The sequence below is a fragment of the Amphiprion ocellaris genome, chromosome 5 (assembly GCF_022539595.1).
Source record: "Amphiprion ocellaris isolate individual 3 ecotype Okinawa chromosome 5, ASM2253959v1, whole genome shotgun sequence".
In the NCBI taxonomy this organism is placed as follows: domain Eukaryota; kingdom Metazoa; phylum Chordata; class Actinopteri; family Pomacentridae; genus Amphiprion; species Amphiprion ocellaris.
This window is the reverse complement of record NC_072770.1, coordinates 8,457,705-8,471,921: the sequence shown is the minus strand read 5'-3', so window position 1 is coordinate 8,471,921 and position 14,217 is coordinate 8,457,705. Positions and strand designations below refer to the sequence as shown.

Sequence of the window (14,217 nt, the reverse complement as noted above, 5' to 3'; positions counted from 1 at the left end):
TTGTGAAATGAACCATTTTAATTTTATAGGTTGATTCCACTTGTTAAGCAGAAGAAATTTCATGACAAAAAAATAATTTTAACACTTAAAAAATAAATAAAAATTGTACTTTAAAGTCTGTGGATTTGACCCGCAACATAACAGGAGGGTGAACAATTAAAAACACCTTTAAATGTAGAGGAAAAGCTAATTCTACTAAGTCAATGTAGTTTAATTAGAAGTTAAACTGTTCATGTTCTTGTTGGGCCCAAACATCATTTTTTACAGGGTAGCTTGAACAGTTCAGTCTTAATGTGTTCTCTGAAGAGACTGTCAGCTGCTAACGATGCTGACAAACGCTGGAGTTCAGAAACCGTCTCAGTGGACAGGATGCGGCCGGAACGTCGTCCTCCTCTTCCATCTAAACTTTTAAACCGAGTGGGCGGAAAATCTAAACATCTGTGATGTGCTGAGAGTCGCATGGACACAGAGGAAGTGACGGCTGCTTCACCATAATCTCATTTTCCACTTCAGCTGGTGGGGAAACTGTGGAAACACATTTCTGCCAGAAAAAACGACAAGTTAAGAATGCACATTAATACTGTTTATCCAAAGTCTAAGATTAATAAACATTAAAATGTTTGTGTGATACCTAACAATCTGTGGATCACAACAGGTCAATGCTTTTTCACTGACTTTCAGCTAAACATGTGGATTTAACCCTTAGCTACACGAGTGACTGGACCCTGTACTCTTAAATAAGTGAGTCAAAAATGACCCGTATTAGAATCAATGTGTTTTCATTTTGGTTAGAAATAATCATTTCTATTATTGTTTATATTATATTTTTGTTCACACAAGAGTGATTTCAGGTTTGAAATATATTTACTTTTCATTTTATCACAGATTTTGATGAGTGAAAAAGAAGAATATTAGACAGAACAGCAATAGAAGAATGTCAACATCCATTTTGTTGATATTTTTCCAGTCTTTTCCTCCAAACGTTGCTGCTCTCTGTCCCTCCAATTTTGTGCATCAACTCTTGTATGATATTATCAGTGATAAAGAGCTTGGGGTAGTAATACAAATATTACAATTTCTTAAAAAATATAAAAGTCATTAAAAAATAAATGGAATGAGATCGAAAGATTATTATTATTATGTCTTATTTATATATATACATACATATGTATACACTACTGTTCAAAAGTGTGGGGTCACTTAGAAATGTCTTTATTTTTGAAAGAAGCTCAGTTTTTTTCAATGAAGATAATTAATTAATTAATTAATCATAAGTCCAGTCTAGACATTGTTAATGTGGTAAATGACTATTCTAGCTGGAAACGGCTGATTTTTTACAGTTTTTCTCAATTGATAAGACACTAAATTCCATTCACTGCACACAGCCACCAACTGACTGCACACATTTCTCATAAACAGGACTCTGCTGTCCAAATTGTGGACACTATTCATGGTATTTCCAAAACTCTTGCACTCTTTTTGCAAAAGACTGAACACGTTTTTTGCTCATTTGAACACACTTTTTCACTCATAGCGCACATTTTTCAAAAAGTGAACACTAGGAAGCAGAACTGGGACACTGTTCCAACACTGCTGTCACAATTAAGACACAACAGGTCAAAGCTGAAAACACTTTTGCCAATGAACTGCACACTATAAAACCTGCTGGGAAGCAGAATTAGCTGTTCAGAATGGATGTCAGAGGAGCAAGAGGTTGTGTTGGAAGAAGAGGACATGGACGACCCAGACCACGGCCAGAACCAGAACCAGAACCTGGACTTGCCCCTGCACCTGGTCCTGGACCACTTTACATGGTATGTAAATGTTGTTTGTCACTTCAGTGACATGTCTATACTGGAACAATACAAGCAGTCAGAAATGTTCTGAGAATACTGTAAAAAATCTAATGCATAATTTTGGTTCACAAGTGCTAGTAAAATTACAGAAAGTGTACATGACTGACTTTTTCTCTGTTTGGTGTGTGTTTGTTCCAGAGAGTTTTTCAGTTGGATTCTGATGATACACATGAATAAATCTATGTGGATGAGGCTGGTTTCAACCTGGCCAAGAGGAGGAGAAGAGGGAGAAACATCATTGGACAATGGGCTATAGTGAACATCACAGGTCAGCGTGGGGCAACGTAACCCTCTGTGCTGCAAGAAGCAATCATGGAGTAATTGACCATCATGCAGTTCTGGGCCCATAGAACATCCAGCATTTGTTGACTTTCCTAGATGGACTTGGTGAGGGTCTACTGACACGGTGCAGCAGGGCGTTTGGCAAGAAGACAGTTTTTGTTGTTGTCTGGGAGGATGTTAGTTTTCATAGAGGACTATTGATTCAGGAATAGTTCAATATGAATCCTCAAATTATTGTGGTTTTTCTGCCACCATATCCTCCCTTTCTGAATCCTATAGAAGAATTCTTCTCTACATGGAGGTGGAAGGTATATGAGTGGCAGCCATACTTTGGGAAAATCTCTTGCAATCAGGGGTCTTGTCATGTGGTGATGTTTCTGTTGATGCATGTCAGGGATGGATCAGACACATTAGGTCTTTCTTTCCAGAGAAAACATAGCTTGTGATGTTGATGAGGTCCTGTGGTCTGACCAGGCTGAAAGAACTGATGCAGATGTGGTGTAAATATTTGCATACTGTACTGTGTACAATACAGTGCTGTATTTTTTGTCTAGCATTATTTTTATTTTGAAATGTACAGTCAGGCACTGCAATGACCCCTCTGATTCATTTATAAGATGCATTTGCGTTGAAGTTGTCATTTTTGAGGACTGTATCATTTTTTTACACTTCATGTGAAAACACAGTGAGAGAAGTTTTGTATTTAGCAGTGCAGTGTCCTACTTCTGCTTCGTGTGTCCTAATTTTGAAAACAAAGTTCAAAATTTGACAATAAAGTGCGCTTTTGACGCAAGTGTGCAGTACTTTGTGAACTGTGTTCAAATAAAAAAATAGTGTGCAGTGTGTTGGGAAATGTGTGCTATTTTTCAGGAACAGTGTCTTATTAATGGAGAAAAACTGTAATGGAATATCTCCATAGGGATACAGAGGAACATTTCCAGCAACCATCACTCCTGTGTTCTAATGCTACATTGTGCTAGCTTATGGTGTTGAGAGGCTAACTGATGATTAGAAAACCCTTGTGCAATTATGTTAGCACATGAATAAAAGTATGAGTTTTCATGGAAAACATGAAATCATCTTGGTGATCCCAAACTTTTCAACAGTGGTGTATGCTCATTCATCTGTCAATCACAGACAGAGAGTCTTCTTCCTTAAGGATGACTCATTAAACAGAGGTTAAAAGCATCTTTTGTGCTGAGAATTCACAGATATTTCCATGTTTGATGACACTCGTAGAGAAAGTCAGAAGATAAAAAGTCTTGCTTTCACACATTCATTCATCGGTCAGTCACAAAGAGAGTCTTCTTCCTTAAGATTGATTCATTAAAAACATAAGTTCAAAACAATTTTTGTGTTGAGAATTCACAGATGTTTCCATGTAAAATGATCCTCATAGAGAAGATAGAAAGCCCTGCTCTCATATGCTCATTCATCTGTCAATCATAGACAGAGAGAGTCTTCTTCCTGAAGAAGGATTCATTAAACACGGGAGTTAAAAACAACTTTTGTACTGAAAAATCACAGATATTTCCATGTTCAATGATCCTCGTAGAGAAAGTTAGAAGACAGGAAATCCTGCTCTTAAACACTCATTCATCTGTCAATCATAGACAGAGAGAGTCTTCTTCCTGAAGTGGGCGGGGCCGACAGCAGCAGCATTTAAAGCTACAGACACTGAAACAGAATGTTTAGAACAAAACCAGGAGTTAAACAGTCATGAAGAAATCAGTCATCTTTGTGGTGTTTGGAGCTGAAACACTGGAAGAAACCTTTTTACATACACAAGAGACTTTAATTAATCTGCCAGGAAGTGGAACAATAGGGAGCCTTTAACTTGACAGAAAGTTAGTTGACAAACTGTGATGGCGTCTTTTCATTCAGTCAAGCTGTCTTTTACGTCAAAGGGGAAATGTTTCCTCAACTAACTCACCCTCCACACACACACACACACACACACGCATGCGCGCACACACACACACACACACACACACACACACACACACACACACACACACACACACACACACACACGCACACACACACACAGATATCTGTTTCTGCTCGGCTGTCGCTCTGACATACACACACTCACTGAGGAGGCAGATAACTGTGATTCCACTGTTGAATTTTTAACGCTGTTGTGGAACTTTTTTTTTCCTTCCACCAGGCGGGTTACTGTGGCACCAGGGTACGGTTACAGCGTTACACCGACACAGGAGGGTTCACTTCAGTCCTGCTGCTCACCGAGGCTGGATGGAAAGTGTGTGCGAACGGGCTGAGCGGTAAGTCTGTCTGCTGCATGATGTCTGCTGCTTTTAGTCCTCACTCGGAAAAAAATCACACGAGAAGTCCATGTTTTCACACTAAATAATGTCACTTTATACTGTTGCATGTGTGAAAACTTCAATTCTGCATGTTTCTGAAGCATTTTTTCCTCTTTATTTATCATGTTTTAGACTTTTCTCATGTAAGTAGAATTTAAAAAGCGAAAACATGAATGTCTCTTGGTTTTTTGTAAGCAGTCTCCTATTTTTTCTAATTTAACTCCAATCAAATGCTGCATTTTTCACCTCTCTTACTGATATTTTACAGAAAAAAAACTTAAATTTGTAGTTCTGCTGTGAAGAAATGAGCCAAAGGTTTAAACTGAATCTGTAGATTTTGAAGCATTTTGCAGGATTGTTGGTGTAAACGTACCTGACCCTTGTACTTGGCACCTTTAAACGCTTGAATTATTAATTGTAGGAGGCTTGTTTGTGTGTCTGAGTGTTTTTATACGCAGCGGAGACCTTCACTGATCCGTTTGGTTCCTATTAGAACTGATCTCAGTAACAACTTTGTTTCATAAGAATAGCTTTATTTATGCAGTACTTTTAAAAGCAAAAGTTTGAAAGCTGCTTTGGAAGTCAACGAAAACAAGAAACCCAGAAGACAAGTCACTGTTATTGATACAGCGCATGTTGAGCCAAAGTGGTTTCCAATGTAAAACTAAGATTAACATTGACCAAACAAGTTCAAATATTAAGTTTAAAACTCTACGGTGTTATTTAAAACACAAATTTACCTGGTTAAAATAAATTCTACAGTTAAAAGTCCATTAAAAAAAACACAAATTTGCCTAAATAAATAGATTAAAATTGTGCAAAAATACAAACTTTACCTGAATAAATTCATTTTCCATGAATCTAAATCATAGACCGGCTCTAGCAGAGGCCAAATTTATATTTAGAATGGAAAAAAAGTGTTAAAATTTCAAATGAGGATGGTAATGTTCTCTCTAAGTGTCTCTATATGGATGTTTCCATATTTCCTCCTAAAAATACAGTCTTTGGTCAACATTTCATCAAATTTTAAAGCCTCTAACATCAATACATTTTGATATGAAGTTTGGCAAGACAAGGATCCAGTGTTTTGATATTTTAATGTCAAAAATCCATTTTGTAGTTGTTTAGGACGAATTTTGAGTAAGTTGAAGAAGTTTCATGTTATTTTACCCATTTTTGAACCAATCTGGATAGGTTTTGTGTCATTTAGATATCTTGGACCATGTTGGAGTTGTTTTGGACAAATTTTGAGTATTTCTTGAGAAATTTCAAGTTATTTTAGTCCCAGACTAAATATTTCCAGCAGATCTAATTGACTGAGTGACTCCAGAGGACATACAATTAATTATTGGTCCTGGAAAATTAAAAAATCCTAAAATTTTCCATCAAGGTTGGTATTGTGGCCCCAGAAAGTTCCTGAAAGTGTAAATAAATGGATGTATCCATATTTCCTACTAAAAATACAGACTTTGGTTCACATTTCACCAACTTTTGTGACTCTAACATCAGTAGAATTTGGTGTATGGAAAGTTTGACAAGACAAGTTTCTTGATTTTTTTAATATTTTGACATCAAAATATCAATATGAGTCCGTCCAGAGCATTTCTGAGCCATTCTGACCAAGTTTTGGTCAAAAAGTGCAAAATTTTCAATTGTGGGTTAGGGTTAGGGGCCCCAGACTGTTGCTGTGAGGCTCTAACATCAGTAGAATTTGATGTGTAGCAAGTTTGGCAGGATGAAGTTCCAGTTTTTTGATATTTTGACGAAATGGTGATGCCTTATTGGTAGGAGCACCAAAACGGGTGTTTATGGGGTCTGTATATTGACATTGTATGTTCAAGGTTATAGTGTGTTTCCATGTTATCATCATGTTGAAACTTAACAATATATAAGGTTTGTTTTGCCAAATGTAGGTAAATACATACATACACACTAAAAGAAACTTTCTGGAGCCACAATATGACTCTCGTTTGAAAATGATGCACTTTTTTCCATTTTCAAGGAACAATAATTAAGAATTTGACCTCTGCTGGAGCCATTTCATCATTCTGATCTACTGGAAACTATTCTGTCTGTGTTCTCACCAAACGTCATGACTATGAAAGTTCTATTTCTGGAGATACTGAGGCCATAAAATGGCTACAACATTTGTTTCTGGGGTAAAAAGATGAAAATCTCAGCTCAATAACATATGAAATTGTCACAATTCAGCCTAAATATTTAGCAGAACTTAGGGTCAAAAAAGAAACAAATAACTAAACTCTGAACCATGCTTGGGCTGCACAGTGGCTTGGTATTTAGCACTTTCACCTTGCAGTTAGAAGATCCCCAGTTCACGTCTTGGCCTTCCCAGGGTCTTTCTGCATGGAGTTTGCATGTCCTCCCTGTGTATGTGTGGGTTTTCTCCGGCTTCCACCAGCAGTCCAAAAAAACATGCTAAGGTTAATTGGTAACTCTAAATTGTCCATAGGTGTGAATGTGAGTGTGATTGTTTGTCTCTATATGTAGCCCCGTGATAGACTGGTGACCTGTCCAGGGTGTCTCCTGTCTTCACCCTAGGTCAGCTGGGATAGACTCCAGGCCCTCGTGATCCTAATGAGGATTAAGCGGTGGATAGATCATGAATGGATGGATGAACCATTTTTCCTGAGTTCTGTCTGAATTAACTGACTCCTCTTAGACCATATTGGAGCAGCCTTTCCTCTGAAACCTGGATCTTCTCATTTCATCCTTCAGGCCCATTTGGTCCTGATGCTGTCACCATAGCAACATGACCCTCAACACCCAGAGAGAGAAGGAGCCCCTGCGGAGGAGAGGCAGCACCCCGATCCCGCCACTCTACCAGCACCCGTCTTGGCCTCAGGACCCCCGGACACTCGGCGGCGCCCAGCCCGACCCGGAGCAGCCCCGACCCCAGCGGAGCCACCCTCCTCTAGGCCAGTCGGCCTCCTACCACCCCGGGGACACATCCCTCCACTACCGGGCTCAGTGGAGCTCGGAATCGGACGACGACTCGCAGAGCGACTCGGACTGCGTCTACAGAGTGGTGCTGCTCGGCGACCACGGCGTCGGAAAGACCAGCCTGGCAGGAATCTTTGCCGGGATCACAGAGAAAGACGAACAGCCTGGAGGTGGGATGCTGTGTGTCTGTGATGGGGTTAACCTTAATGTCCTCACCAACTTTTATTGCCTGTTTCTTCGTTGTTGCACTCTCTGAATGTTCCACTGAACTCTGGTTTCCATCAGTCCTGACAGGATCCAAGTTTCTCAGTAAGATTCAGATTTAGTGCAGGGACTGAATGATCTGCTTCAGCACTGAGACAAAGGAAACTGAGGGGAGGAAACCTTCAGAAGTGATGTTGTATATAGAACTTATTTATCAGTTAGCTTCATACAAAGTGCAACAAAACATTAAATAAACTGAGTAAAGTCAATATTTACAAGGAACGACAGTCACCTCTAATGCAAGGTACTTGTTATGTTGTTCCAGCATTCTTAGAGAACTTGTAGTTTGTCTCTTCATGCTCTCCAGACTGACTCCATCATGATGTTCAGATCAGAATTCTGTGGATAAAACTGTTGAAAAACACCTTGTTTTTATTGTGGTTGAAGATTGTTCTTGTTCCGTAATGATAACTCTCTCTACATCCTGTCTCAGAAGTAAATTCGTAAATAACTCATTACCCAAACATTGTCATGTAATTCCAATTTTAAACTTTAGCAGTGTATCCAGAATAATATTATAATATTATAACAATTATATTTACAATATAACATCACTGAATGGTTTTTCTGTGGTGAAAAATAGTTTTTTTTCTGGTATTCAATGCTAAATCTACATCTATGACAGAAACAGGTGATTTTCTATAAATTCTGCAGCAAAAAAAAAAACAAATATGTTGCTTTCTATGCATTAATAGTCTACCAACAGCTGCTAACACAGCATTTCTGTTATTTTGATGCTACATCTATCATAAAAAATCCATGTATTTATTTCCTATTATTTAATGCTTTATCTATACTGAAAAACAACTTTTTCCCGTTTTTATTTGTTTTCATATTTAAAAAAATAGACATTTTCTATATATGAATGGCGTACGAACAGTAAAAAACAAACAACAAAAATTGGAGTTTTCCCTGTTTTTTAAATGAAGTAGATATTCTACTTCTGCTAGAACTCCTCATGCAGGATTCAATGTTTTTAGACTTTGGTTTTTACCCCTAGCAATTGAAAAATGTCTGGATATTTTGGTCACTGCTGCACAAATCTGAACATGAAGTTAATGGAAGTGATCGACTGCACCATTGGAAGTCTTGTTTAAAGTGCTACAGTTGTGGAAAACAGGAAAAAAATAGCTTTGGGGTCAATTAGGGTGATGGACATTTTGAAAACTCCTCCCTTTAGATTGATCCATATTGACTTTCTTTGCTGCATAACATTAGAAAGTTTAATGAAATATGACAAACAACTTTTAATGAATAAAATGTCACTGCTCTTTAAAAGCAGACTAATTACATGAGCCATTAATGCTGGATCTGTAAAACTTTCTGCTGTGGTTTCATGTAGCAGCTTCTCAGTGCTGCTGTTTCTGTTTCTGTCTCTGACATTACGACCTTCATCATTGATCAGCTCTTGTGTCACGTGTTGATTGGCCTCCAGCCATGATTGAAGCCTGTATTGATCCAATGATCCTCTGACAGAGTCTGTCTGCTGTTAGAGTTCAGGTTCTCTGGACTCTGTCTGCTTTTACATGTTTTCTGGAGTTCTTGTCATTGTTGTTCACCAAATTGACCGATGTTATAAAGGGAATTTGGGATTTCTTGTTGGTCCTCCGTGTTGTTGTGACGCGGCTAAAGGGATGATGGTGTTAGTGAGAGGACTGCACTCTCTTTAACCTGCTAGATCACCATGGCAACTGATGCTGCACAGCGAACCAAGACTTTGTTAAGAAAGTTGATAGACACCATCTGATATCTGTCACTTGTGATTGGGGTTTTATGTTTAATTAAGCCAGTTAACGGAAAGAAAGCCTGGATATGTCTAACTTGCTTTATATTACAACTCCCTGTTCCTCAGTTGATCTCACACTTTGGTTCAAACCAAAATATCTTAACAAATATTGAATGGATTGGTAATAAATGTTAGAATTTAATAACTTCCATGATATCCTGACTATTCAGTCAGCACATCATCAGATCAGGATTTGAATTCATTCAGTAATTTCTAATACTATACACTATTGTTGAAAACTTTGGGGTCACCCAGACAATTTCATGTTTTCCATGAAAACTCACACTTTTATTCATGTGCTACCATAATTACACAAAGGTTTTCTAATCATCAATTAGTCTTTCAACGCCATTAGCTAACACAATGTAGCATTAGAACACAGGAGTAATGGTTGCTGGAAATGTTCCTCTGTACCCCTATGGAGATATTCCATTAAAAATCAGCCATTTCCAGCTGGAATAGTCATTTAACATTAACAAAGTCTAGACTGGATTCCTGATTAATTCAATGTTATCTTCATTGAAAAAAAATGTATTTTCTTACAAAAATAAGGACATTTCTAAGTGACCCCAAACTTTGGAACGGTAGTGTACCTTCAAAGCTGATGACATCCCATCAGACCTGTGTGTTATACATATTTTAAACATTTAAGAATCTGTAAAATATGATTTTTCTCTTCATATACAAGAATCCTTGTGATATCACTGTTTTTCTACATGTGAAATAACCCTGTACAATAGCATGCTTTCGACCTCTAGAGTAATCTGTGCTGTATCTGAATTTCTCCATATAGAAGAATTCGTATAACACCAACAGTGATATATTCTATATATGTATATTTCTTGTTTATTTTTGTATTTTTCTGACGTTCCTGTTTTTGCACTGCCCCCCTTGCTCCTGGAACACTGTGGCATTAAAAAAAGATGATCTTATCTTATTGTATCGTATCATAGCTAATCTTCGCTTATCTTAGCTGAATTTAGCTAACCCTAAGTCTTAGTATGCTAACTGACTGAACTGGATGATAAACATTGTAAATATCTACATGTTAGCATGCTGACAATGGCTCAAAGCAGCACTGGGTCTGAACATAACCTCTCAGAGACATTAGCCTGTCTGTAGGTCATCAGTCCTGCTGCTAACTGTTTGTGTTTGTTGTGTGTTACAGAGGATACGTATGAGCGAACGCTAACCGTAGATGGAGAAGAAACCACACTCATCGTCATGGATACCTGGGAGAATGACAAACTGGTACTTTATGTTTGTGGTTGTTGATTTCGAACAGTGGTAGAACAAGAGATGCTCTGTCCATAGATGATTTCAATTGTCGGCAGCTGTAGGTTTCAGATCCATGTAAGACAACAACAGCATTTTCATGGAAGTGGTTTGATGTTTGCAAGCATTTTGTTCATTCAGACACGAGAGCTGAGATGCTTCTCTTGTTGACTATTATCAGGAAAACCAGTGGGGAATTTAAGGGTGTGATTTAACCAAGAGTACCTGGAAACCAAAGGAACTGCTGGGATCTTGACACAATAGGGGCTCAGTCCACAAATCTTTAGATCTTTCCCCGATATTGTGTAATTTTCACAGTAAATTGGATACAGAATGTGAGATCATGTGCTCTAGATTAAGTAGGGTCATCACAATTTCTTTTATGTTTTTATTGGCTGTGTTGTTTACTGGTGTCAGACTTTTTATTTTAAATTTGATCAAATCATGAAGTAGTTTTATTTACTTTATTTGTGTTTATTTAAAATAAGCTTTTATAACAATGTGACGCTGAAGACTCTGAGTTCAGTCTATTTGTCATGAGTTGTCTAAATCTAAGGCCCATAGCCAGATCTATCTCCATAGCTGTCAGTGCTGGAGAATGGTCTGACTGCACCTCAGTATTATTCTGCTATCAGGAGAAAAAAACCCCACTCTGGCTCATTTGTATTTTTTTCAATGCTTCAAAATCTTTTATGGCAGAGCTAAGCCCAGGATGCAGCACTGGTGCCCCATTAAAATAGTAACAGGGGAATTGCTTTGGTGAAACACTTGCATGCAGGGAAACAAGAACTGTCATTGACATGGATAAATAACTGAATAACACTAGCAGGGCTACCTTACTGCATGATCTAAATTTTCTAAATCTTGGCCTTTTCAATGTGGTAGGTTGCTGCTTGAAGGATATTGTTGTTTCCTGTAATGAAGGAGATTGTGAAAATGGCAACACATAGACAGCATACTGAATTAAGATAAAGAAGTTAAAAAAAATCCTTTTCACACAGAATTTTTAATTGACTAGATATTTATTAGATGTTTATTGACTCCCCCAGTTGCTAAACCAGCAGTGACCGAGGTGCAAACTGTGTTGCGACAGACCATTTTGTATTATCACTTTGCTATAAAGAGCAAAAAAAGAGAAGCCCTGGCTTGTTTGTTTTTCTTTATATCAATCACAATCATTGTGGGTGAAGCTAAGCCCAGGATGCAGCAATGGTGTCCCATTAAAATAGTGACAGGCGAATTATTTTGGTGCAACACTTGAGGAAAGGAATTGATAATGAACTGAATAAAACTAGCAGGGCACCTTACTGCATGATCCAAATCTACAAAACTTGAAACTTTCAGTGTGTAGGTTGATGTTCAGATGTTGGAGTTGTTATTTCCCTTACTGAAGACGATTTTGGTAACACCTAATTTGCAAAAGGGGAGGCAAAAGCTGTGTGAAGTGTGCAGGTTTATAGATGTCAGACTACTCTTTAGCAAATAAACCAGTTCTTTAAATTTGAAGTTTAAGACAAACCCATAAGACACTGAAGAGGCTGCGTCACCCAGGATATTTAGGTTGCACTGCTCACTCTGCTGCACAATTTTATTTGTTTTTATTTAATTTTATCAGTATTTGTAAAACTGTCCACTGAAGTCTTGATAATTAAAAACAAGCAGGAAGTTTCTCCCTCTCTGCGTTCATGTCTCAGGAGGGGGAGGCTGCCTCGTCTCACAACGACTGTTTGAAGGTGGGAAGCGCTTACGTCATCGTCTACTCTGTCACCGACCGGTCCAGCTTTGACTCGGCCGCTGAGCTCCGCATCACGCTGCGACGCACCCGCCAGGCCGAAAACCTTCCCATCATCCTGGTGGGGAACAAGAGTGACTTGGTTCGGTCCAGAGAAGTCACTGTAGAAGGTAGGAAGCATACATACGCTGATGTGAGGGTTGATCACAAAGTAGTGCAGTGATGCTCCGCTCTGAGTGCTCCTGCAACACTTGTGATGCTTCCTATAAACATATCAAGCTCCATCTCTAATGAGCTGAATATCCTAAACTGTGTCAATTCGGTGACTCTTAAACTAGAATTATATTTTGGGGAAGAAAAAGAAGCCATAGGGAGACACATCTAGTGAGTAGGATGGGCAGAGGGTGAGTTACTACCAAAAAAGACACATCACTGGATGCACAGGGAATCATAGCACCAACACGCCACGGATCAGGTGGTCTGATCCAGATGTTCTCTCTCAGACTGTTCAGGATCTTACTGTAGAACTTTGCATTCATGTGCATTGTGTGATTTTGCAAACTACAGCTCTTCTGCTGTTAAACTGCTGTTTCTTCTGCTGATGGTAGCTGCTGACCTTCCTCTGGTCACCATGACGATCCTCCACATGAAGGTTGGATCATCCAGCTGCTGACTGACACACAATTTGTTCACTTTGATCCCTGGAGAAATCACAAATGTCCACCAATCCTTTTTGATCAACACTTGTGCAACAAAATGCTAAGAATTCATGATCTACTTGTTCTACTATAACAATTTAATCTCTGTCTGTGTATTTTCTACCCAGAGGGCCGAGCGTGTGCGATTGTGTTCGACTGTAAATTCATCGAGACGTCGGCGTCTTTGCAGCACAACGTCTCCGAGCTGTTCGAGGGCGTGGTGCGACAGATCCGCCTCCGTCGGGACGGCAGCGAGGCCGTCCAGCGCCGACACTCCATCTATAAACGCAAAGAGAGCGTTACCCAGAAGGCTCGGCGCTTCCTGGACCGACTGGTGGCACGCAACAACCAGCGCATGGCGGTGAAAGTGCGATCCAAGAGCTGCCACGACTTGGCCGTCCTCTGAAGATGCATGTCCATTGGGAGGTTTTCTGAAGTCCTCTGGTTGTGGATGGTGGTGTCTGTGGTGATTCTGGCTCTGCAAGGGACAAAAACAATCAGCAGCGAACTGAGTCAGCAGACAGTTAAAGATGAACTGTGTGATCAGCTCATTTCCCCCGTTTGAACATTTGGTGTCAAACTTTTTGTGACTTTTTCTCCAGATGACCTAAATGTAAAGCTACCAGACGACTTTAAAGGATCATCAGCGTAGGTTGAAGGTTAGATGAACATTCAGTGAGTGTGTGGGAACAGTTGACACCGTCATGGAGGATGACTTCCTGCTAGTTTCCACTGTGTTCACTGTGCTGTTTCTTGAGGTTTCTACTGTTTTCAGTTCAACACTGTGCAAAATAAAGTCTTAAATTAACAGTCAGAAGACGATCTCTATGACACAAACACTTCTTTGGTGTTTTAGGACAGATACCTGTCCAGGTTGTAGTTTTCACTTTATTCTTCTGTAGAAGTGCTTCTGTAATTTTGATCTTTGGATGGTTCTCGTTCTGGAATATTCTTCTTCTACAAGGTTCATCTTGTCAGACAGTATTTTGGTTTATCTACCGACAGTCACGATGTATCTATAAATATCACCTCTCAA

At 39.0% G+C, this 14,217-nt stretch overlaps 1 protein-coding gene across 1 annotated transcript; it reads left to right on the top strand.

The window, feature by feature from the left end:
- The first annotated feature begins 4,199 nt into the window (after window positions 1-4,199).
- On the top strand, window positions 4,200-13,991 carry rem1 (RAS (RAD and GEM)-like GTP-binding 1). Its single transcript, XM_023291079.3, has 5 exons — window positions 4,200-4,423; window positions 7,202-7,596; window positions 10,645-10,727; window positions 12,446-12,653; window positions 13,310-13,991. Exons 2-5 carry the CDS (start codon window positions 7,236-7,238, stop codon window positions 13,585-13,587), a joined length of 930 nt encoding a protein of 309 aa, XP_023146847.1. The 5' UTR covers window positions 4,200-4,423; window positions 7,202-7,235; the 3' UTR covers window positions 13,588-13,991.
- Window positions 13,992-14,217: the final 226 nt, after the last annotated feature.

Bases quoted from the DNA above. Each gene is read 5' to 3' on its own strand.
- rem1 (XM_023291079.3), top strand. From the start codon at position 7,236: ATGACCCTCAACACCCAGAGAGAGAAGGAGCCCCTGCGGAGGAGAGGC. The intron at 7,597-10,644 runs GTGGGATGCTGT...TGTGTGTTACAG, and splicing joins GAAAGACGAACAGCCTGGAG to AGGATACGTATGAGCGAACG. The intron at 12,654-13,309 runs GTAGGAAGCATA...TTTTCTACCCAG, and splicing joins CAGAGAAGTCACTGTAGAAG to AGGGCCGAGCGTGTGCGATT.